The sequence below is a fragment of the Chrysemys picta genome, chromosome 21 (assembly GCF_011386835.1).
Source record: "Chrysemys picta bellii isolate R12L10 chromosome 21, ASM1138683v2, whole genome shotgun sequence".
In the NCBI taxonomy this organism is placed as follows: Eukaryota; Metazoa; Chordata; order Testudines; family Emydidae; genus Chrysemys; species Chrysemys picta.
The window spans coordinates 5,122,012-5,148,011 of NC_088811.1; the positions used below are offsets into that span (position 1 = coordinate 5,122,012).

The following is a 26,000-nucleotide window of genomic DNA, read 5'->3' on the forward strand; positions in this document are numbered from 1 at the left end:
CAGGGCTCTCTGGTTGGATTTTACCTTAGATTCATGGCTCGTCTTCCTCTGGGGCCATACTGACCCAAGAGCTTCTGGCATCCGCCTTCCCTCTCCCCTTCCATTTAAGCATTGCAATATGGTCTTTTATTACATGTTCCTTCGGTCGCATTTGTAGTGGGCTGGTTTCCCTGTCTCCACTGCTAGTAGCACTCTAGCTTACTAAATCTCTCCTCCATTACCAGCAGACTTAAAATAACCACCAGCCTCTTCATTGCAATAGGCTTGAACTTTCCCAGAACAGACCAGCCAACAACCTTACAGTCTGAAGGTTTTAGACAGCCATGCATTAGAAACCACTCAGAACCTGATAAGAGGAACAAGTGGTAAGGTACAGGTACAGTAAAGCACATTCCACTAAGCAACAGATGAATGGGTCACAAAATCTGGTTAACTGGCACTTCTGGCAAGGGTCTACCAGCTATTTGCAGCAGTCATCGGCACATACCAGTGTTTGCTGGCATAGATACCCTACTAGGTGGTACCCTTTGTTCAGTGCCTGTGGCTGCTGAGAGAGAGGTGATATTACCTTTCAGATAACATTTGTATTTTTCCATCATTCAGGGCTTTAAAATGATCAACCCACTGAAGCCACCAATAACCAAGACGATCACTTAGCTGGCAGTTGGCTGTTCCCGCCAAGGTAAGTATAGTTGAGATTTGATGCAGAAGATGGAATAGATCAGTGCATTTGTATACACATATGTATGTATGTGTGCAGAGAGGAAGCTACTTAGCTTTAGCCATGAGAAAATAAAAGCACGGTACACCTCTATCTGTTTCCTTTTCACAAAAGCCTACAGGAGCTGTCAGGAAAGGGACCCAGCATCTTATATCCATCAATCACTGCTGCAGATTAAAGTGACTAATATGCATAAAGAATGCAAACCTTCCTGTTTAGCCCTCGCCTACAAGGAGCAAATCATTAATTCCACTATACGTAGCAGCTACTGCAACAGGGTGCATGGAGATTAGTTTGCTGCTATTTAACTGACAGCCCATCGATAACTATGGCAAGGGCATCTAGGTAAAATTCAATATTTGACTAGTAAAGCTTATAAACCCAGGAGTTAACGTCTCTGAAGACCTATGAAATGTCTGATTTTATGAACAGCGTTAGGTGTAATGCCTGCCATTAGGTACTGGCCAAGAATAAAACTCTTCTAATAGAGAACCTCCTGTTCTGTTGGACCATAAACTCTTCATCTCTTTCAAATCAGATGAACTGACAGAACAGTGTGTGGTTTGTAATACCCACTAGAGTGGCAAGAGAAGGACCAAGTAGTTAGTACTTTCCTCTCCAAAGCGCTGTCCAAGCCAGCAGTGAATCCTCTCAATAACCCTGGGAAACATGGCCACCCTCCAGTGGGCAAATCACTTCATTACTCTACCCCCAAGGCCATGCAGCAAGAGAGACAGAGGATCAGGTTGCCTCATACTGGGAAGGTGTTAACTGGAGAGGTGTTAACAGTTGAATGGTCCCTTGAAACATGTATTAACTACTTACGCTAAACAATCTGTTCTATCTTGTATTTAGCTGTGATACTCAGGGCATCTTTCCCAGACCTGAAGAAGAGCTCTGTGGAGCTTGAAAGCTTGTCTCTCTCACCAACAGATGTTGGCCCAATAAAAGATATTACCTCATCCCTCCACCCCATCCCCGTCTCTCATACTGGAGAGAGTCAAATGTCTCCATCTAGCCAGACGTCTACAGAATTTTTTAAAAGGAAAAGTAAGGGGAAGGAGGGAAGCTATAGCAGAATGATCTGCATTAGGGAGCTAGGAAGGGAATACGGAGATTCCAGGAAACATCCACACCAGGCCTGAAGTGGTATCAGCAGTCATATTAAAATTTCAGTGGCTTTTGTCTAAGTCATCCAATTGTCTGAGTGCCCCACATGCCCTGGGACTGTAGTGGCGAGATGTAGGTAGCTACTCAACTTTCCAATTGCATCTCAGAAATGCTCTTTACTTTAAACAAATTAAAAATTCATCCCACCCAGAGAATTGAAACATGGCAGATTGAGAACCCAGGGGGCTGGTCAGAAACCTCACAGGAATGCTTAGTGATAAAGCTAGCCATTTATTTTTTCAGTAATAAATGTCTAGAAGAGTAAAAGCCGTTCTGAACCAAGCTCGTGAGGCAGTGCCCATCAAAGCAGCTGGTAGGTGTGATACTGCAAAACACATTCCTACAGTGACCATTGCTCGTTCAACAATATTACAGTCCTCAGCGTGAAACTAAATCTTCATTCAAATAGTCACTGAAAATGGGAAAGGTGAATTCAGTGGTCTGAAGTGGACAATGATGCATTTTTCTAGGCCATATGGAGTTTTGCCTGATCAGAAGGCTCTGGCTTTGGGAGACTAATAAGTGCAACAGAAGGGGTACCTTGTGATGCATTTTCAGACATATGAATGGCATGTTTGTATAGTACCTGCCAATCTCCTGCCTGCTTCCGGCCAGTTCTATTTGTCCTTCTCTTTTACAATGCACTCAATTAATATAAAACGGTATTAGGAAGAAGCCTTGAACCAAACATATGGCAAGCATTAAATCTTGCTTGGATTATTCCCTCTGCCACCAAGAGTCATGCCCACGCTCTGCTGTGCACAATTTAAAACACTCAGTTATTACTGCTTTAAAAAATTAAATTAAAAAATAGAAAGCTCCACTTAGCACTCAACCCACAAGCTGTCCAGTGCATACAGAGTATGCTATGTACAATGACATCCAATTTTGAGATTAGGTGGGGCGTGCAAATTATGATCATTAAGAAATCAACATACCAGGTGAGATCCACAGGAGTAAAACACAATCCATCTTCCATGCTAAATTAGATGGTTAGCCCATCTTTGCTCTCCCAGTTTATGGAGAGTATTAATTTCTCCAATGTTCCCTAAATGAGTAGGCCGATTATTCAAACCTGTCAAGGGTGCTGTATGTAAAGAGAAAAAGAGGCAGCACTAGCTTATCAGAGTCCTCTTCCCATTTGAAGACATCAAAACCAAGAACTCAGCTGGGAGAAATAATATTGAGTGGCAATAGGCTTTAAGTTTCTGTGCACAGGTTTGGAAATGCTCCAAGACCTTTGCAGGTAACTTTGCTGACATTTATGTGATAAGGTTTGATAGGATTTCCATCCATCTTGGGAAGAAGCCACGAGCGAAAGTTAAAAGGTCACCTTTAAATGGAAGGTTGGAACACTGTAGCTTTCTAAGGGAGAGAAACCAGGGTTCTGCATCCAAACTGCAATTCTCTCCCCAGCACCCACCTACCTTTTGCTCAATCTCAAGGAAGCGCTTCAGGTCATCTGCATCTAGATAGTCCTTGTGGTTGCTGTAGGTGAGCATGAGCAGGTACAGATCGCGCCGCGTTGACATCATCTTGTAGAAGGCGCAGAACTCATCGAAGCCCAGCGTGCCCTGGTTATCGTCTGTATCAGCCTCCTGCGATACGCAACAGCAAGGTGGCGTTAAGGTGCCCCGGTTCCCAGAAAGATAATTACAATGGTGGGAATTGAAAAAGAAACCAAAACTAAAACCAAAACACACAAACCCTTGTGTTTTACAAAACCGTCATTTTTAACCTGAACACAGTCTCACCTAGCAATGCACTGCTCAGGAAGATTTGGTTCACCAGGCTGAAACTGGCATCATGAATGGCTTGCAACCCCTCCACTCCCACCCCTTTTAACCTTCCCAAACATCTGCATTTTAATGCAGGTTTCCAGAGCTCACTTTCCCAGAGGCAGCAGTGTCCACTAGGTCCCCCACCTCAGGAGGGTTCTCCCATCTACGGTAATGAGGCAGGGCAATATGTAATGGAGGACTGGGGAGAGGATATGCAGGAGAAAGGGGCCACTTGTGGTGTCTTCGGAAGGTCACTAGAAACAACAGCATCCCATCGAGAAGCCCCCGGCTCAGGAGCGCACCTGTGAATTCCTAGGGCAGAGATACACACACGCACATTAATTTAATAGGGTCTTACAGGGGAAATAAAGCAAAATACACTGCCCTCAGGCACCCAGCCTAATAAGTGTATGCTTCTCAGCGGTTCTCCACTCATGACCAATTGCACCAGCCTACCGGGCACAAAACCTTTCCTTCAATCACAGCTGAAAGGGAGCTGCTCCAGACCAGTCTCGTGAGTGTCAGGGCACCAGTAGGGCCCAGGACAGAAGCTTATCATTGAGGCATGGGTGATCCTTAGAGTACCACCGATTGCATGCGGTGGCACAAAGGGATGGGTCTTCATTTATTTAATTTGCCGGTGACTCATGAGACTCTATTAGAGCATGAAAAGCAGAAGCACATGGACAAAGACAGCCTAGCCTAGCCTAGTTTTACAGTAGTGCCTGCCTAGAGGTCGCAGCAGAGTTCCTGCACCCATCATGCTAGATGCTGTACAGACATGATATGAGAGACCGTCCCTGCCCAGACAGCTTACAAGCTGAACAGGCCAGACAAAAGATGGAAGAGCAAATATTTCCCCCGTTTTACTGAAGGGAAATAAGGCACACAAAGTATACCGCAGAGCCGAGGCTAGACCCCAGAGCCTCTGCCTCTCAGGCCAGTGCCTTAAGCACAAGACCATGCTTCTGCTGAAGAGCTATAGGATTCAGCGCATCATTCGCTGAGACGGTGAGCCACACACCCCACCTCTGGAGATGTTGTACATTCATTTGGCATGTTTCTCCCTGGGCACACTGTGTGAACACACTACTTAAAAAGGTAGTTATTCATCGATTAGAAATACATGGAGATACAGGAGTGTGAAAATATCCCTTAGAGCAAACTATCCATTTAAAAAAAAAATCCAAACCACACCACAGGAAATGACCCAATTCGCCCCATTACATTGCCCCTAATTATCCTCTGATGCAGTGGTTCTCAACCTATTTATGTATGTGGGCCGCATACAATACTACCTGTATAGCCCTGAGGATGTCACACGGGCAGCAGCTGTGTGCTGATTGGGCCACAAACGGGCCACGGGTTGAGAACCACTGCTCTGATGTTTCAAAGGGGACAAGCACTTTTTCCCCTTTGCGACCCATCAACAACAGGATTCTTCACAGGGTTTTAAACCGGGATGAAGTGCAAATATAGTCCCATGTCAGCAAACGCCATTATATCAGAGCCTGTTGGAATTCAGCTTTGACAATACCAAAAAACCCCCACATCAATTTGGATTAGCAATTTCACATTATATCTTAACTGCATCACCAGTTTATTAAGAGTTGTTTTACACCTATAACTGCTTTGAGTACAAAAATCTGATTCCATTTTCACTCTGCCATCACGTAGGCCTCACACTCCATTAGCGTTCCCTGGCGCTAATGACACAGAACTCCTGTGCGATAATGCTTTCTGATGTCCTCTGGAATCAGCTCCCATTTCTGTTACAAGTCTCAAGGAGAACTGTCACTCTTGGTCCTCTCCTTCCCTTCAGTCTTCTTGCTCTCTATTAAAGGGAGCCCCAGCTTTTTGGGTTAATGTATCCTAAAACTAGAGGGGAGCATGATAAGAGAAGTGTGGAGAATTACAGACGGACAAGAGGTTTGGCATTTGGATTACAGTTAATGATGCACTTCTAGCACGCCTTTCATCCAGTAGTCTCAAAAGCCCTCTACAGTCATTAAGCCTCACAAGAACATGTTAAGTAAATACATTACAGCCAGTGATTCTACACATGGGTGAAGAGAGCCCCAGGGATGCCTATGGAGTCAGTGGAACAACCATGATCAGAACCAAACAAAACCCAGCTCCGTGCCCTAGGCAAGAGTCTCAATGATTTTCCTATTGATTTTGGGGGGTAGGAGGGACAATTTGCATGAGATCTGATTTTTAAAGGGTAACTTTTTTTTTGGTAGACAAAACATGCAATGGCAAAAATTGCACCTGCAAAGTCCAGCCACGCAGGGCCTATGCACCTGATTTGTGACTGCAGCTAGGTACCTGTCCATTAAAGTACTCAGATTTCTACCCGCAACAAGCTGCAAGCCTAAAGAAAGCATAGGCAGAAATTCTGCAGGTGTGTACTGTACCACTATTCCCCTTGACCCCACTGACCCACCCACAAAAGTGGCCCGTGTAAACATGGCTGTTAATTTGCATGTTAGCTTATGGGAGCTAGCTGTGAAAAGAGCCCTCATGCCCACAAACTGAATAAAGGAGAGCTCCGCTGCCATAAAGTGTCTCTTAAAAAAGAACAGCTGATGTGAGGCATAAGGTTTTGTGCCTAATGAAAAGGACTAATCGAATCTCCCAGAGCTGCTGGGCTGAGCAATACCAATGGCACAGCTTTAAAAAGATTATTCAGAACAAATGGTCCACCCTTCCCCCAGGTAATCCCTCCCTAAAAATTAATTCTGAACAGTCTATGATGGGCAGATGGAGGGGAAAATACTTCGTACAAGGCAGGCATATGAAATATGCAAAAGGAGCTCTGTTTAATGAGCAGGGCAGATAAGGCAGAGTAAAGTCAATACAATGGCATAAGACAACTTTGGGGTATAATGAAAAAAAGCCATTCATCCGGAACAGACAGCAGATCTCCTGAACAGCGAGAGTAATCCTAAAGCAGCTCAGTGCTTCAGTCTAGAGTCCACCACATCAACACTGAAGTTTCAATTAAAGTTGAGCAGCCGTTATGAAGAGGAGAGGAGGAAGAAAAACAACAACAACAACAAAAACCAACCAGTAAATCATAAGGATTAAAAAGAGCCCCTTGAAGGCCTTAGGGCTCAGTCGCTTTGTCTGAAGACACATTATCTGATTGTATCTGGGTGATGCTTAGGAATGGGCTCCGAAGTCTCCATGAGGCACACATACCGATGATGCCAGGGGAAAAGATAAGACAGCTGCTGAATAGGTTTGAGGTACTGCTGATCTGAGTCAGCCGGTGCACATTTCTGCTGCAGTTACTGTAAAAATCAGGACCACTCTCAGCCATAGACGAACTCTGAGAAATGTAGGAAGGCAAAACACTTCGACATCAGCCTGAACCAAAACATTCACAGACCAGAACCCATCAAAAGTTTAAGAATGTTCAAAATCCAAACTCAGAACTGAATTTTGTTTGTTGAGCCTGGCCCCTCCGAAAAACACTCTTATGGAAGATCTCAGTCCAATGAACATCTCCCACCAAAGGCGCAGCGGTCAGTTCAGACCTCACCAAGCATTCAAATGGAGAAGGGTCCTTGTAGATGGTTTAGGAAATAGCTAGTCCTGCATCGTCAAATTCGATCAGGCAGACAAGTCGAGGAATTCTGAGCTACTTTGGGTATGCCTACACTGCAATCAGGCGGCGTGACTGCAGCATGGGTAGGTCAAAGCCACTCGAACTAACAATAACAGTACCACGACTGCTTAAGTATGTAGCCAAGGTGCAGGGAGCCACCTATGCTATTGTGGCTTCATTGCTGTTGTTACTTGAGCTAGATCCGGGTATGTCTACACACCTCCTCACTGCAGTGTGGTCATACCCTTAGGTTACAACAACTCCAGACACCTCCATTTCAGACTATGAGAAAATGCAGCTGGCAGTTTGGCAGATGGTAGGCAGAACAACGCACTATCCAGCCAAATGCCACGTGTGCTGATCTTTTAGGATAGCTCTGAATCAGCACTTCCCATCCATATTCTCACTTGGTCCCATTCTTATGAACGTGCCTGTCAGCGAGGATGGAGAATTAACCCCCTGACTTGACAAAACGGGAAATGTGTCTTGTTGCAGAGGCATGAGAGAGAAAGTTTGAAAAGAGAATCAAAATTGCTCAGTAATTATCTTGCTAAGGTGGTGCTAACCGACTCCTTTCCTGTGTAGCTTGTCTCTCTCACCAACAGAAGTTGGTCCAGTAAAAGATATTACCTCCCCCACCTGGTCTCTCTCATATCCTGGGACTGACACAGCTACAACAACATTGCATACATTCTTTCCCAGTGTCAGACACCTGTGCTCATTTACCATACAGAGCTTAACCATCCCTTTCAGACATTGTCCTTTGGAATTAAACTGTTGCATTATCAAGCCAGGATGTGTCTCTCTCGCGTAGTGCCAGGACTGAAGATCCCACAGACCTGTTTTAATGTTGAGCTCCTCCCACATTGTGTTCCAGCAATTGAGTGTCAGCCAGTTGCTTTGCACATTTTCGCTGTAGACAAGCCTAAGCACATTACAGATCAGAGACCGAAAGTTTCAGGCTTCTTGTACAGCCCAGATAATACTTCTTCGCTGCATTCCCTTGGCCTGGTGCCAGGAAGGCTGCAGTTTTATCAGTTAGTTGGGAAAAGTCTCAGGGAACATAACACACCGAGACCATGGACAACAGCCCTGAACTAACAGCACAAATTCCATTTAGAAGTCCCAGGGTTAAGTACCCATGCACAGCTAGTTCTCCAAGAACACTGCAAAACTGAAAATCCTTGATTGACCAAGAGAGAGAGACTCAATATGTTATCAGCGATACATTATCAGCCTCCTAGTCTATTCTCAGTCCCCAAGGAATCCACACACACTTTCTAACTCTTGCTTGCCCTGGATGTTAGATTTCTATTTAGCAGCCTGACACTTTACCAACTCTTGACTTGTAGCAACTACAACACTGAAGCCAAATTTTGTGTAGGCGCTGAAATGGTTAATAGAATTAGGTGCCAATGTAAACCAGGTCAATCAATGCAGAGACACTGAACTTGTTAAAGGAGCCCAGTGAAACATATCAATGTACTTGTGAGCAAAACCTTCCTAATAATAAAATTGCGCTCTTCCCTCCCACCACCATGAACGAATGGGGGGAGGTGCGGCAAACATACAACATTCATCTCCTTTAAAAATAAAGTTCTGGGTAGAATTAATACACACCACTTTAATAAAAGCAGGCATTCATCTGAGTCAGTGAAAGGATATTAATTAGAAAAACTGAACCCAAGGGGACTGCCTTCAAACCCCATGTATGATGTACAATGTTAGTTTTAACAACATTCTGTTTAGCTCTTTCGTTAGCCAAGACAGAGATTTCTGCTTTGATTAGGCAATTCAAGGCTGCTTAATATCAGGGATTTTATATCACAGAACACCAATTACATCCATAATTCACACCAGGCTGCTCTCATTTATACACTTTCATATGGAAAAGGCACATCCATTTTTTCCTCTCTTAACAGGATTTCTAAAGTGCCTGGCATATAATTATTGCCATTCATCTGAAACTATTAAGACAAGAGTCTAGCACGCTACTAATAGAAACCCATACTCTAGTCACAGAGGTTTTACCAGCCTCTACCCTTTGGCTCCCATCAATCCGAATGATTTACCCTAGAAAGCGACTCCCTTTAATCCACTAATTTTAATGAGTTTCTGAAATTTCGTTTTCCACAGTGCTGCATTTGTGAGCGTGGTATTTGCTGGCATCGCAAAAAAGTTTTATTAAAATATTATTAAAATGTTCTGCCAGGTACAGAGACACCATCTACCCCCCGGCCCCCCTCTGAAAGCCTCATTACAGTCCAGCACAACTGATGAAAGGACAGGATTCTCAGTGGAGCAGAAGTAGATAGTGCACAGGGTCTAAATAACACAAGTATCAGCAGATTATAGTGTTGCCAGTCAGAGTGCATATTAATAGATGTAGGAGTATTATCTTCCCACTGCCAAGGGAGGGAAGAGCCTTTGTTCTCCAACAAGCTTTTGACAAGGGCCTCTTGTGTGTGTGGACACATACATGTTTCTACAAAGTTTTTTAGCCTGGCTTCTGCCCCCAGATGGAAGTAAAAGCACTGAAGTGTATGGGTCCATTGGGCTAAAGCTGGGGTAACCAGACGTGCATGCGCACCCGTGTGCTCAGGTGGACTCAGCACACTTGCTTTGAGCTAAATGTAAAGATGCTCACGAGGAATGCAGGCCCCATCTGCTTAGAGGCACTCAGGGGCTGAATGTGGCTCCGCAGGCTGCACTGGGGAGAAGCTGCTTCACCTTCTACGACACTGCATCAGGCAGTACCACCACCACTTAGCTCTCATCTAGCGCTTTTCAGCAGGCCAGCTCAGAGTGCTGTATAAGGGATACCAGTATCATCACCCCCCGTTTGCAGATGGGGAAACTGAGGCATGAGGGGAAATGACTTGCCCAAGGTCACCCAGGAGGCCAGTGACAGGGCCAGCAATGGAACCCAGCTCTCCTGTGCCCCAGTCCAGTGGTCGGTCCATTAAGCAGCAATGCCTCCTGAAGTGCGGGCGGTCATGATGCCTGTAACATCCATTCAAGGGGAGCAGAGTGAAGCCAGGCACTGAGCTAAGACAGTTACCAGACACAGTAGCACATACTCCTTGGAGATGGGCCTGGACTCCTTCCCTCCAGCTGGCCTGGGATTTTTAGAGGTCAAGGAACTCTCCCTTAGCTGGTGGTAGCAGGGCAGCCACTAGAGGGTGACAGGATTCCACAGACCAGCATTTAATGGCCTTCTGTGGCATGGGTTAGGGCTAGAAGCCGTACCACACCCCCTGAGGAGCCCAGCACCCCCAGAGGTGCTACAGACCCTCGTAGTCCTTACATTCTCTGAGCACATGGATGCAAGTGTGTCAGGAATATTGTGTGGGGAGGATGGGGAAAACCTTTACGTTAATGTGCAGGGCTGGCCACAACCTAACTAGGTTCCCAGTGTTTCCATGCAGTTCAAGCTTATTTCTAAAGTTGAGAGGTATCCCCTGCAGTGCTGTGAGCCCGGACTTTGCACTAGTGCACAAGTCCCAGAACACACCTACTAAGTTTCAATTTGCACGTGTGTTTTATTCATCTGAAACAGCACGGATGGTTAGAAACCTCAGGGCTGTGATGGCCAAGGCTGACCAGGGGAACAGAGTGCCCAAATCTCCTGGGCACCTTTGAAAAAAAAGTCTCGGCCCAGAGTTTTAAAATCCCTCCTATTTTATTCCTCCTAGACTTGATTCAGTAACACAGACAGACTTGCTGGGGGTGTGAGGTTTACGGTTGAAAGACATCACTATAGGCAGCTCCTGTCCTGGGTTTTTCCATCTTTTAGCTGTGAGCTGTTATCAATGCAGCAATTTCTACACCTGCAGGACACCAGAGACACTGAAGTTATAGGTACAATACATGTCCACGTATATGCTAGGGTAACCTGTATTTTGCAGTTGCTGGAGGATTCTCAGCCTCTGCAATAGCTTCTCCGTCCCTCCCCCCGTCCCTGCGCTCCTGCAAGCCACAGAGCCATTCTGTTTTCCATGCTCCAGTTGAGCAAATCCTACCATTGTATATCCAGAGAGGAATCTACATTGGACACAAGAGACAGCAGGGCAGGCTTCAGCGTCAGCTGTCAGCAGGATGAAGAAAACACAGCAGAGAAAGTTGCAGGCTAAAAATATTTTCTGCCCGGAGGCACCAGAATAAATCTTCTACCACAGTCAGGAGGCAGGGGAAGGAATTCAGAGGCGGCATCTTCTCTCCCCACGATCAAGCCGGATCATTTCCAAAGTGCCACCTTGCCCCTGCCTCCCCTCCTCATTTTCCTATAAAACTCAAGAGAAAAACCAAAATCAAAGGCCATAAAGTCTATCCACAAAGGCTGCTTGTGGTGGGTGTGAGGGTAATGCTGCTTTCCAGTAAGCAAGGGGTTAACTTTGCCTTCCTTTCCCTCCCCAGTTGCATGAGCACTCTAGGGAAGAGCAGGAGAGGAATCCAGAATGGCACATGGGTACAGGGCTGGGAAACCCAGCTGGAGAGGGGCGTTTTTGTTCTGGCTGGGATGTTTGTAAAACGGATTGATTGACTTGATTGCACTGGGTCCCACCAGCAGTTACCCTGCCAAAGGAGCCACTATCAGTAACAACAATACAGGCAGCCCAGGAAGGGGCAGGAAGGGCTCTCCGTGAGGATATCTATTCAGACAGGGTCTGCATTGCAAGGGAAAAATCTAACTCTGCTCCCGCCCTAGGGCAATGTTACAACCAGTTGTTATTGTTACTAGTAGTGAATCCCTTTTCCTAGTGCCTTTCATTCGAGGATCTCCATGCACTGCCCAGACAGTGAACCTATGCACCACTTAAGCCCTGCAAATAGGATTTAAGCAGTGTCTAGCCCGCTGCACAGGGTTGCATTTCACTCACAGGGAGGTAAGAGGCTTGTCTACACTCACGCAGTGGGTCAGCAGTAGAGCTGGTCAGAGAACCCTGAAGCCCCAGTTACAGAAGTCCCTAGACAACATGCCAGGGAACACTGGACTACAGAGATTGGCACTGAATGGTTACTGGAAGATCATTTTTGGGCTCCTCCCCACTGAGACGCAAAGCATCAGAGCTCAGTCAAGGAAGGTCTCATGGCGCAGTGACCACCACACTAGGATTGCAAAGGAATCTGGTAACAGTTCAAACCATACTGTGCCTCAACTGCATTTCCCCTGACTGCAGTTTGGAATGGTTTTTACCCAACTGATTACATATACAGATCAAAGGCAGTTTAACACTGGCAATGACTCCAAGATTCCTTGTTTGTCTAGCTACAGAGCAAAAGGGGAGGCCCACTATGTCAAGGCAGATTCATTGCAGTCCTGTTGGACCAACACAAGCACAGAGAGTCCAGAAGGCTGGATAGAACATCTCTAGGAAGATGAAGGGATGGACTTGGAGAGAAATCTTTTGCCACAGAGTCTTAAACTGGTTGCAGTCTGTAGAAGAGCTGTACAAGTCTGTACAGGAGCTGGAGACACTATCTGGACACACAGTAAGAGAGGAAGGATGGTCTAGGGGTTAGGGCACTAATCTAGAACTTGGTAGATCTGGGTTCAATGGCCCTGCTCTGCCACTGATTTCCCAGGTGATCTTGGACAAGTAACTTAGCTGTTCTCTGCCTCAGTTTCCCTAACTGTAAAATGAGAATAATAGCACTGTCCTACCCCACTGGGGTGTTGTGAGGGTAACAACATTAAAGACTGAGGTGCCCAAAACCTCAGAGGGTCATTGGGAACTGAGTGCCTTGCTCCTTTGATCCCACCATTTAGATTTTTTTAAAACGTCCCTTCTCTCCAATTTCCAGCACACCATCAACAGCAAGGCCGCCTCTTTAAAATTCTGCTACTGTTGGCATGTTTCTGAGGGACATGGCATACAGCAAAGGCTGCAGTTGTTTGCCTACTGTAAAAACACCACACTGACTTAATTCCCAGCAGGGTCCCATGCAAATCAGCTTTTTGATCATTGGTGTGGAGGCATAGATGTATCTTTAATCCTCTCCTATTTAATTAGACAATAAACTGGGTCAAGGACAACAGCAGAACTAATTGCAAAGGAGTAGCTATCTGCATTGCAACAGACATGTATGCAGTGTTGTTGTAGCTGTGTCAACATGACATATATGAGCATCTGCATACTTGATACAACACTCCAACAAAAACAGAGATAGTAGCAGGTGTGATCGGAGGAGACCAAGTCAGTGACTGGACTTCAGATCAACAGGTATGTCAAGAAAGATTTCTCTGCAACAGTCATACAGCTACATACTTTGGCATATCTTTGATGTCTGGCTGTCCCAACAGGAAACCCTGATAAAGCAATTTAGCAGAAAGTTATCTGATATTGAGTGGCTTAATTTTTTTTTTTGCCAGTCTTTGGATATAAAAGAACCAGACTTTACACTTCTCTGCAGAGAAGTCGATCACCAAACCAGACTTTAAGAAACCAATTTTTACAATGACAGGTTTCAGAGTAACAGCCGTGTTAGTCTGTATTCGCAAAAAGAACAGGAGTACTTGTGGCACCTTAGAGACTAACAAATTTATTAGAGCATGCTCTAATAAATTTGTTATAAATTTGTTAGTCTCTAAGGTGCCACAAGTACTCCTGTTCTTTTTGCAATTTTTACAATGCTGCTGTATAAATGGGAGACATGACTTGTTAAGTTCTCCACTACGAAGGCTTCAGAGGATAGATCCTCAGCTGATGTCAATGGGACTAGGACAGTTACACCAGTGGAGGACCTGACCCCAGGACAGGATGTGAGGCTAAAACACATGCACCTTACAAATGTCCTTCCTTGATCAGGGAAGTTTTGGAGGAATCCTCTGCATCTTACCAGCAGAGTAGATTTTACACAAAACATGCGAGACCCGGAGGTCAGAAACATCTCATTCCAATGAACAAAGATCTTACTGTAGTCAAGTTTCCTGACTGCTTTTGTTCTTCCAGCAGCCATCTGTTATGCGAGGACTTTATTTAGGATGTAAGCTATGTTTTCTATGAATGTCTTAGCATGCTTTGGGGCTTTTTAAAGGAAATAATTATAATCAAGCTACAGCCATCAAAATGGATTTGGTCCATATTCTCCAAGACAGGTTAGTGCACAAGTCCCATGATGATGGTCAGAACAGGCACAGCCTAACAGAACTAGAGAGAAGATCTCAGATTCAGGGCTCCTGAAAAAACACTCATGCCACCTCTTTTTAAAAAAAGAAGAAGGTCTCTTCGTTCTACATTCACTGTAATCCCTGGGGCGATGGCTCATGTCTAGACTGAATTTTAATTAAAAACTAGCTCAATAGGTTCACCACCACACCAAGTAGCTGCCCACGTACACAGAATTCACCACGAGGACCACAATTCAGCTCCTTCTCTCCCAATCTTACACATACAAAAAGAGGGTCCCATTGGTGGGCTTCTGGGTTTACTGCCTGGCAGTTTAAGGGCATATTTTCAACAGGATAAAAATAGCAGGAATTTGGACAGCCAGTTATCCCCTGTATTAAACCAATCACATTCCCAATCCCTCTTATGCACACTCTCCCTCTCCCCACAGACAATCAATTCCTTTCACCTCACTCATGGCTCCCCATAGCTGGAACATCTACAAGAGCATTTTAGCCCAACTCAAGTGGACATTTAAACAAAGGTCAACTCCAAGCCCAGCCACAGATCTTTTCCTTCTCCACTGACTATGAGCAACATATTCTGGGCTAAGCACCCAGCATGTAGGAGGAGAAAGGTTGGGCACATTACCGGGCGTCCCATAATTTACCCACTAGAAGCAGTGCAATTCACAGAGTGCTGTGCGAAAGGGAGCGTGGCAGTCATAATTACTCAACAGAGATTTGGCAGGAGTATTAAGACATCATTTGAAAGAACAGTCAGAGCACTTTGAAGAAAGGAGGAAATGCCAAGAGAGATCCCTGGAGCCAAGAGGGAGATAACATCTCAGCAACTCATGTGACCTAATTCTAGGCCAAACTTAAAGAAGAAGAGGGACAGTGAAAAGGGAGGAGAGGGAGTGACAGAGAAGGAAGGTGAAGCCACAGCCCCACTGTTGCACACAGTAACCATCCCAAGCAGCTGTCCACAGCAATGCAATGACTTCCCTGTTTGCCAACAGCACCTGACATCATGCATGAGTCACTTCACCCTATTTAGGGACAGCACTTTGCTAGACCATTACAAATTAGGACAATTAGGTTAGTGAAATGGGGATTTAGCTACAGATCAGGTCAATGGAAACTGAGTGGGTAGCTTTCAAAGTCATGGGACCTAAATCCAGGTGTTTCTCAGTCAATCCATAGGATCTTCAAGTTTGTATCTACATTTCCCTCCCATAGTACTCCTTTGGAGTCATTTCTTCCTTTCAAACTTGGGAACAGCACCCCAGTTCTTTGTAGCGCAATAGAGCACGAGGGAGCAGCTGGCTTTCGGATAAAGCATGTGGTTTGCGAGCACAGTCCACCTAGTCACCATCACCAAAGGAGCAGTCCCTTGCACGTCGAAGGATGCCCATTTCACTCCACAGCTGGAAATGATCAAGGATAATCAGTGGCCATAGGAGACCAGGTTTATAACAATACTGGTCAAATTTTGATACTCTGTGAGAGAAAGAGTATCACCCTACTCCTTGAGTGGTCCCAAAGAGTTCCTTACTTCTGGAGTTAGAGGAATCCTAAGACTGGAAGGGACTTCGATAGGTCATCTAATCCAGTCCCCTGCAGTCATGGCAGGGCTAAGTATTATCTAGACCATCCCTGCCAGATGTTCGTCTAACCTGCTTTTAAAAATCTCCAGTGATGGAGATTGAGATTCCTCCAATGACGAAGGCATGGTTCAATGCAAGTAAGGGTATCGGAATCTGGCCCCAAGCATAGGAGGGTAGGGCATGGAAGCTGACGGAGGCAGATTCGCTTTACTTGTCCTTACACTGTAAAACTCCAGAAGCAACTTGGTGCAAGTATCTTTTCCCTTTGCAGTTAAGAATTTACTCATGAACCCTTTGTTTCCAGAGTTCTCTCCGACTTGCTGAAATGCACAATGCAGCATCCAGTGAGGGAATGAAAATGAATTTGCTAGCGAAGTGTTTACTCTCTCTCCATTTGTGTTGCACGTTAGATCTCTGCAGCTCAGCCCTTTCCCCCTTAGAAATGATCATTCTCACTTCTTACCTTAAACATTTGCTTGACTTTCTGTCGTGGGAGGTTCACATTCAGTTTGTGCATCAGCTGGAGCACCTCGTTAATACTCAAACTGCCATCACCATTCTTATCGGCCTCATCAAAGGTTTGCTTCAACCACATTTAACTGGAGTTAAGAAATGCAATGGAGCATCAAGGGACCCTACTGAACATTATTTGGGCTTGGTCTATACCTAAAATGTATGTGGACCTAATTCACACCCCTGAGAGATGTTGTTAAGCTGCTCTATGCCCGCAGTATAGACACCGCTAGGTCAATGGAAGAAGATACTTCCATTGACCACTAAAATCTTCTTCTGTTGACTTAGCTACCACCTCTCAACATGGTACATTTACTAGAGTGGTGGAAAGACCCCCTCCGTCACCATAGGAAGTGTCAACTCTGCAAGTGCTACAGCGGCACAGATGAAGCACTACAGATTAGTGGACTTTCTATTGAGGCTATAAACCACACACACACAAAAAAAATCAAAGAAACAGAGCTGAAAGGGACCTCAAGAGGTCATCAAGTCTGACCCCCGTGCTGAGGCAGGACTAAGTAAACCTAGACCATCCCAACAGGTGTTTGTCTAACCTGTTCTTAAAAACCTCCATTGACAAGGATTCCACAACTTCCCTTGGAAGTCTTTTCCAGAGTGTGGTTAAAGCTTTTCTTAATATCTAACCTAAGATAGTTTAACTAGAAAAACAATAAAGCAGCTCTGTTGCCCATGAACTAGATTTGTCACTGGGAGTTCTGACAGCCTAAGCCGGATATAAAACCCCCCTAATCCAAATGCACCTCAGGTGCTGCATACAAGCTTTCAACAGGTTCCCAGCACCTTTCCTCGCTGGCACTTGTTAAACAGGTTATTGGGCCCCAAAAGAGCTGAAGTTCTTTGCAGCCTTCCTGAAGGCTTTGTCACACACCTTGTTATGGTGCCTCTTTCCCAGGCTAGGATCTCAGACTGCTCAACCTAACGTTGCCTTGCAGCTGTTAGCTAAAGGGACCGCAATACCCTTTTCTTCTCACCAGCACAAGAACATTCCCCCGTAAAAGGAAAGAATAGCTGGCTACATGCAATAGTAGGGGACAGGCTTTCCTTCACAGAACAGGATCTAATAAGCAGCAAAGGCTTCCTACCTGCCAGAGTTAACGTCAGAGATACCGTACAGTGGCCATCAGCAAAGAGACAGTATTTGGCAAGTCTACCATCTGTTTCCTATTCTAAGTACAGGGAAAGAAAATGATGGCATCTCGGAGAGCTCTCACTGTGTGGTCACTGGCAGCAAATTAGGTCTTCCAGTGGTGATCACAGTAGACACCCTGCAATAGCCTAGCATAGGGGAGTGATCCAGGTATTGCAATAAGCAGATATCGATGGTGCCTTTAGCATCTCAGCAGCAGCCCCGAGCCAGGATCTCACTGCCTAATTTGGGGTTTGATGAAGTTTTGTCCATGCATACAATTTCCTCTGTCCCTGATGTCAAGGTGTGGGGAGAGGATTTTGGTCTGCCTGCGCATGAGCTTTAAATGATGCCTATTAAAATCCTGCTCACGTGAATCTTCTCATCAGCAGCACTGGCTATTTACCCACAAATACACAATGAGAAATGTCTTTAAGCTCTGAACAAATATAAACTTAGGGTTGAATTCTGCAACCTGCAGAGAGGGCTACGGCTGCATAGGGTCTAATTGAAGGCAGAATGTGGCCCTTTATTTTTTTAAATTCCATTCTCCCTCCACCATATGCCTAGCACAGGCCTCTAATCCTCTTGAAGGACTTTTGACATGCAAGGTGTCAGCTGTTGAGACTTCCCTGCAGGATGACAACCGGTGATAAGACACAGCACCCACTTTCTCCACCTCCCAGCCTCTCTCACTCATTTGCCCCTTATTCTCAGCTCAGAAGGCTGAAAACTATCTGCTAAGGGTATTGTCAAAGACACAAAGGGCAGGTAGGAGCCCATCGCCCACTGAATGTCAACGGGAGTCGTGCACCTAATTTGTGCCTTTGAAAATAGCCCCCCGGCTTTTTCAGGATGTGCGTGGGTGAAAGACAGGAAACAGGAGAGCGGGTGTGTGGGCTAGACTGGAGGAGGGGGTCCAAATGGGAGTGCGCAGAAGGGGGAATCTCCTCTGGGATGAAACAGAGCCTGGAATGCTGCACCCCATACTCAGATGTGTAGGGCCCTTTGGGAACAGGAGCATGTGACAGGACCCGTTGTGCAACCCTATGCCTCGCACTTGCTGCCAGTGAAATAAGCACTAAGGACAGCTCCACAAATTCCTTTAGGAGTGCTACCGCCCCACCCTGCGAGACACCCTCCCCCACAGCACAGAAGGATATTGGTCTCTGGTCCTCTGCCGTTTTGACAGGCTGTCTTCATCGCTGATCCCTGCCATCAAGTACTTGAGCCCCGTGATCCAGGTGCGCGCCTCCTCCCCGCTGGAGGACACCAGGTCGAGAGACTCCATGTGGTCTCCATAGTAGATGCTGAAGCAGCAGTTGGGGTCAAAGCTGCCATCGGCGTAGCGCTGGAAGATTTCCGACTGCTTCCCCTCACACACCTCCTGCATGGAGTCAATGGAGACTAGAAGAAAAAGAGAGGCAGGCGGCTCGTTAAGAGACGGTCAGTGGAAGATTATTGGTGTTAGTTACAATCAGACTCTTGGAGGGAAAAGAGTCCTTTTCTTTGTCCTGGAAAAACAAATCACCCCCTTTATCCTCATTGCTGAGCATTACCACTTGGCTGAGGACTTAAATGAGAGCTTTGCCACTGGGGGGGGAGGTGAGGGGGGGGATGATTTGTAATAAAATGAGCCCAGACAAGCAGCCAGACCTTATTTTAGTCTGAGAAGGTGAAGGGGCATGAGGTAATCTGCATATTAACACACCGTTTAGTTTCTAGTACTCTCGTGCCTTTCCTTTAAGCTTTTGTAACCTGTCTGCATTGACATTCAATTGCTCGTGACTCTTTTCCACTAGTCTTTGTGGATATATTTGGGTTGCTATATTCTCCAGCTAGAAATAAAATCAAACACAGTTTGCACGTTACAGTGGTTTCCCTACACACAATCCATTGTAAAGAGAGCCTACACATTGTCTAGGAAAGAGTCAGAAGCACATGCAGCCAGCCAGCCCCCATGTCCTCACCAGCATTTACACAGGCATATGGAAACAGACAGGCTTTCTAAACACACACAGTATTATTTTATCGTTTATCATGAAATGCAGCTGGATGCTATTTATGCAGATCCACCCAAATTTAGCCAGTCTTGCTACTTGGTTTCCTTTTTGCTGTTTCCACAGCACATGGGATTTCTTCATTCCTGTCCTTCACAGAGATAGACCCAAGCTGCAAAGTTTTGAGGCGGGCTTCCCCAAAGGTCAGATCTTGGGGTGTTGGCTTGGGCTCCATCTCCTCTCTCGAAGTGCAGTGCATCGTGGATTAACTAGGCCCTCATCACCCAATACAATTACCTCCAATACCAATGGATTTTGTGCAGCAGGCCGTAATATCCTAGGCCTCTAACACTGGGGAGGAGGGTAAAACTCTTTGCAGAATTCAGAGAAACAATCTTCACCTTAAAAGCTGGTATTTCTTATGAGGCATAGCCTCAGAATTCCCCCTGGAATGGTTGCTCTTAAAACTAGTTTCCCCACCCTGAGAAATGCAAGCACAGACTCCCTCCTGACTGCATCTCCAACAGCACGTGTCATTTTCAGTGTGTTTAGGTGAGGCCCCCCACTAATACCACATTCTGTTCTCTTGGGGGGTCTGGGTGAGCTGCACCTTTCTGCAGGAAGGAGGTATCTGTTTTCCTGAATTTGAGACCTTGCAAATAAGTTTGCTTTCCAGGCAATGCCCATCCCTGGCCTAGCTGGGGTCAGTCTAACATAATCTACTACATCGATAAGGAGTGGGTCTCCAACAATACTTATTTATCGGGGGTAATATTAACCTAGAGCCTCAGGGCCCCAGGCCTGAACCCCATTGTATCTGTTCAGCACCTAAAAGACAGGTGCTCACAGGCTAATTTAGGAGCACTTGATTACACTAACATACATCCATAGTAACTCCAGATTTACACCATGGCAACAGGGAAGGATTTGGCCCCAGGCTGTAAAGTCTACTTTTTGAGGTAGCTGTGCAAGGTAACACAGCAGAACAGCAGGCCCCATCCTCAGGAGAACTGGCTCTTTCTTCTTCCTGTCCTCCTTGCTGTTAGTGATAGGCAAGTGAAGGTCCCAACACCTTCTACCCAAGAGCAATTTTCGTTCAGCTGTTTTATCCTTGACATTATTCCCTCCACGCCCCCCTCTCTTACTGCTGAGTCACTTACGAAGCCGCATCAGTTGCTGAACTCGGCCCAGAAATGCAATGTTGGAAGAAGAGAAGAGGAAACGCAGCTCTGGAAACAGCCAATTTGTTGAAATTAGATCCGTCCACTGCTAAACCTCTTGCTCTGCAGAGGATGCTCAGCACCCAAGCTTAGCCCAGACTGGGACTCACACCAGAGAGCGGCTTTGGGAAGTAGAGTGTAAGTTAGAGCACCCCAAAGTCTGCTCTAGTTTTACACTAGTGGGCAGACAGGCCCCTGGATGGCCCCAGGACACAGGAAGTGCATGTGTGACTCGAGGCCACCTCTCCTCTTCTCCCACAATCCCCACCCAAGTGCAAGAATGGAGTTTCTGAGACTTGGACCCAACATGGGCTCAGGTGGCCAAACTTTTCAGTTCTTTGAAAAAGAGGAGAAACCAGGCAAGCACCCACTGTGCTCATTCAGTGCCTTCTAGAGGGTCCAGACAGCAACAGGGGCTGCTTCTTGCCGCCCTGTTACTGAATAAAGTTAAGCCTTCTTGAACCTTTGGGGGTCCACTGTATTAGAAATGCAATTGTGTATGTGTTATTGTGGAATTGTATGCAACTCCACTAGGGAAAGGGAATGCTAATGTAATCCCTCTGCTTACCAGCCCCTTTGAAGCCACCCCCTGGTGAGGTCTGCATAGACTAGCTCAAACTGGATTTTCCAGGCACCAACAACCAAAAAGGATTTTTGGATAAACAGCCTGGTTTTAAATAGGCTCAGGCCCTTCTTCCTCATGCAGCAAATGGACAGGACGCCTGCTTCACAGAGCGCCACAGTTCTCAGGGAATGGTTGGAAGGAGTGGGCCTACTGAGGCCTCATAAAACTGTGTGCTCGTTCGGAACTGAAGCTGTGATGAACTTGTGACCACAAAGGAAACCCTGTGGATGGAGTGCTGAAAGACTGCTCCTGCCAGACCCCGTATTAGGGGTGGGATGATCTCTAGCATGCCTGTAGCTTCTTTTATTATTTTAATGTGTCTTCTCTGTAGTGCTTTTACCTTAAGAATAAAACAGGCTTGCATAAAGAGAGCTGTGTGGTATCTATAGCTGTGGGCACGTCATACTGCTGACCGTCTCTGGAGAAAAAGCAGGCAGTTCTCTGTGGGGAACACCACAGTGCAGGCCGGGAACAGCTCAGCCTGGAGATACCCCAGTCAGAAGGGAGAGATGTGGGTCTCCACCCAAGAGAGAAGTGATGGCCAGGGGAGCTGGAAGCCTATGAGTGGGTGCCTTTACTGGGCCACTGAAGGGAAATATAGGGGCAGTTACACCGCATTCTGACCTAAGTCATTTAGGGTGTCAGCATGTTGACCTCTAGGGAAGGATGAGGAGAGAGGAGATGGGGTCTTGTTATGTTGGGGGTCATTAATGGGAACCCATCAACCAGTTGTTTGATCTACAAAAACAATTGCAGAGATGCTTGAGGCTGTGGCTGTGGCAAGAGCTGGCTGAGGTGTCCTACTGTCCCCCTTTCTCCAGATCAGTCGGGTTCTAGCCACTGATACCTAGAATATGCCGTGAGGTTTGGAATGGATCACTAAGTCGGCAGGAGGGCTTCACCTCCCCAAGAGGCAGGGCCTACGCCGAAGGGAGAAGCGATCCCATCCGCGTCGTAGTGTCTTCACTAAGTGCTACAGCGGCGCAGCTCCACCGGTTCAGCTGCAGCGCTGTGAGTGTAGACAAGCCCAGAGCTCTTCTTCAGGTCTGGGAAAGGTCCTCTCAGTGTCACAGGAAAATGCAAACACTGAACAATCTGTTCCCCCTGGCATTTTGCCGTGACGCTGGGAGGACCTTTCCCAGACCTGAAGAAGAGCTCCGTGGGGCTTGAAAGCCTGTCTCGTTCACCAACAGAAGTTGGTCCAATAAAAGATATTACCTCACCCGCCCTGTCTCTCGAATATTATAAATAGAGAAATGCCGCTGAGTTGGGTTTAAGGCCTTTGCAAGCTCAGCCAACAAGGGACACAGGCAGCAATAGAAGAGGCACATCCTAGTCTGTTGTGAAGCATCCTGTAAATCTTCTTGGCTAAGATTAAACACAGTATCAGTAGAACATCTATAATAATGATAGTGCTTAGAGCCCTCAACTGAGATCCATTTTGCTAGGCACTGTACATACACAGAGAGATGGTCTCTGCACTGAGGAGCTTATGATCTAAATAAGCAAGATAGGCAAAGGGAGACAAAACAGAGGAACAGAGAGGTGAAGTAATTTGCCCAGGTCACACAATAGCTCAGTGGTAGAGCCAGGATCAGAACCCAGGTACCCTGACTCTCAGACTATCCACTGAACCACACTGCCTTTCCTATATCCTAGTGTCATTTATTCAGGAATGAATACTTGCCTTTGCAGGACTTGAGCCAACTGATCGTTAACATCTCTAGCTACCAGATTCCTTCCTACATCTAGGTTTGGGAGTAAATTACCAAGATATTGGTAACGTTTGTCAACCCGCATCCTCTTCCCCTTGAATATACAAATCGTAAAATGCTATAGAATGCCTTTACATTTAATGAAACAGTGTCTAGCATCCACATGCACTCAGAGCCAGCACATCCGATAATTATTTGAACAATTTGTTTCCCTTCTAAAGATCCTAGATCCGGCGTGTCAAGAAGAGAAATTTTAACAATAAAATAAACCCCAGTACAGAATGTAATTTTGCAGATTACAGTGTCCTCCTGAGATTACAAGAAGCGTGGCTCTCCCTAGAAGCAGACATCTGTTTGCTATGGTATGTGTACTGTGCAGCTAGAGAGTATACATTACACAGATCTACACGTGCCAGAAGTTTAAAAGATTTAAAAAAGGAAAAGTGTTGTAGCAGGGCAAAAATCCAAACTGCACCATTAACGGTTTCTAGGGGGAAAGCAGTTTAGCTCAAGCTGACATAAGGAGAACATTTAAAATCCAACACAGACTCCAGTCCCAGGCAGAATTTCTTCATTTGGAATTAAACTAAGCAGAAAACACTGAATTTGTGTTTTGTTATATCACTGCCCTCTGGGCTTACTGTTATTTAGCAAGGGGGTATGGAACAGTCACAGACACACACAGAGCTCAAATAGCATGAGACAAAACAAAATGTCAAAACAGGAAATGCAAAAAGACTTAACATCCGGTTTATGAGCTCTCTGTGCTTGCTGACAGCACAACTCACGTCAAAGACAACATAAAGGCCAATCACAGCCTTTAATATTCCAGAGCAGTCTATTTACATGCAGTCATTTTGCAAAATGGGGCAAAAATTTAACACGTTGGACGTTATCTAGGTGGCTCGGTACGCTAGTCAAAACTGGAAAGGGGCCGCATTTTCAAATGCTCATCAACCTCCCATTGTTCTCACCCAGGGATGGTGGGCACTTTTGAAAAATCTATGCTAAAACAGACAAAGGAAGTATTATTTTTTCCCATTTCACAGATAGGAAACCTGAAACACAGAGAGATCAAATGACTTGTCAGAGGTCAGAAAGCAAGTTTATTACAGAGCCAGGAATTGAACGTATATCTTCTACGTCCTAATCCGCTATGTCCCTACCACTATGCCAGCACCTTTCTCAGACTAGGTTTCCTCCCTGTGCATCTTTACATGACAACAAACAGGTCACACGCAGAGATGTAGATTGTGCTAACATTTACATTCGTATCTGTAGTTATGAAAGGGGAAACAATAAGGTTAATTTGGTCCCCAAGCTCTCCACCTCCCTGCTCCTCCCCTCAACATGGTGGTTGTCAGACACCTCTCTGCAGCATTTCCTTGCCAGTACAGTTTCACACATCTCGTTAGGCAGCTCTTGTTAAACAAATAATTGACGTCCCTGTTTTCTTGCAGGTTACAACTCGTGTCTGTGAAGCAATCATTGCTTTTCAATTATTTATGCTTTCATTGGAGTGGATCAGTCACCATCTGGTGAAAAGAGACACGGAAAAAAAAAACCCCACACACACATATTTGGGGAAAATATTACAAAGCGGCCCCGTTAAAAAACAAAAGTCCCGACAGGAACTTATCCTTAGGCCACTGGGAGATGGGGTGGGGCCAAAAATGAGATGCAGCGTAGTCCAGTGGGTAGGGCACTGGCCCAGGACTCAGGAGAATTGGGCTCGGTTACTGACTCTGCACTGACCAGCTGGGAGACCTTGGGCAAGTCCCCTGTGCTTCCCTTCCCAACCTTTGTCTTGTCAATTTCAATTGCAAGCCCCCTGTGGCACGGAGCCTCTCACTATCTTTTTCTCCAGCATCTCACACAACGGAGCCCCGATTTCAGTGAGGGGGCTTTCAGCAGGACTGTAATACAACACAACCTGTAGCTGAATGCAGAGACGTATCAGCCCTTCGAGCGAGAACACACAGCGGGATCCGCGAGGGCAGATCCCTGTGTCTGAATGGATCCTGATGGACTCTAATGGGGTTTTGTTGCAGGATTGGGGATCTTTATTTGCAACCAATAATCCCTACCTTTCTGGTGCATGATAAACCCTACAAGAGCTGCCTCAACCCATCAGACAACTGGTCCATGGGACCTCGGATCCTGCCTCCAGCAATGACGTCTAGCAGGTGCTTCAGAGGAATGTTGCCTCAACCATAAATACAGCTAGCTAGCTGTGCTGCATGGGGCATGGATGTGGAGGGGAACAGCCCTTCCCTCTCCCACAGACGTTTTTAGTGAAAACCCAAACCTCCAACTGCAGACACTCCTAAATCTGGGGTTATTCACACAGGACTTGCTTGGAGCTCATCTCCAAGTCTGTCGGGTTATTTTAGCCCTCAACTAGCAGAAGTGTTATTAACATTCATACAAGTCAGGCATAGTCCTACCAATCTAGCCACAGCATTTGCCTTGGTCATCTTCCATGTTACTGAACCCCTCATGTCGGCTGTTCAGTACCAATGCAAACCTCTCATTCTCAGCAGAAAGGCCCGGTGGCCGGCACTTACTTTTGGCTTTCTCATTCTTCCGCGACGGTCTCCAGCGAATACACGACTTGTGCTCATCGAGGTAATAGAACCGGACTAGCCCTTTGGAACTGCCCCGGAGTTTGATCATCTGGGTACCAGCTTGCATGGAGCTCATACATCTTTCCACTGGAGAGAGAAATAAAAGACAGCCTGAGTTAGACACAAGACTGAAAGGCACAACGTGCAGTT

General features: G+C 46.0%; 1 protein-coding gene across 3 annotated transcripts in view; it reads right to left on the reverse strand.

Moving 5' to 3' along the window:
• The window catches only part of PLCH2 (phospholipase C eta 2), a 321,195-nt gene that overhangs the window by 77,695 nt on the left and 217,500 nt on the right, over positions 1 to 26,000 (reverse strand). For all 3 annotated transcript variants that reach the window (XM_065575187.1, XM_065575186.1, XM_008167192.4), the window contains exons 3-6: positions 25,791 to 25,937; positions 18,827 to 19,070; positions 16,467 to 16,596; positions 3,319 to 3,489 (exon numbers count right to left, since the gene is read on the reverse strand). In XM_065575187.1, the coding sequence (XP_065431259.1) occupies positions 3,319 to 3,489; positions 16,467 to 16,596; positions 18,827 to 19,070; positions 25,791 to 25,937 (692 nt within the window). The remainder of the gene's footprint in view (positions 1 to 3,318; positions 3,490 to 16,466; positions 16,597 to 18,826; positions 19,071 to 25,790; positions 25,938 to 26,000) is intronic.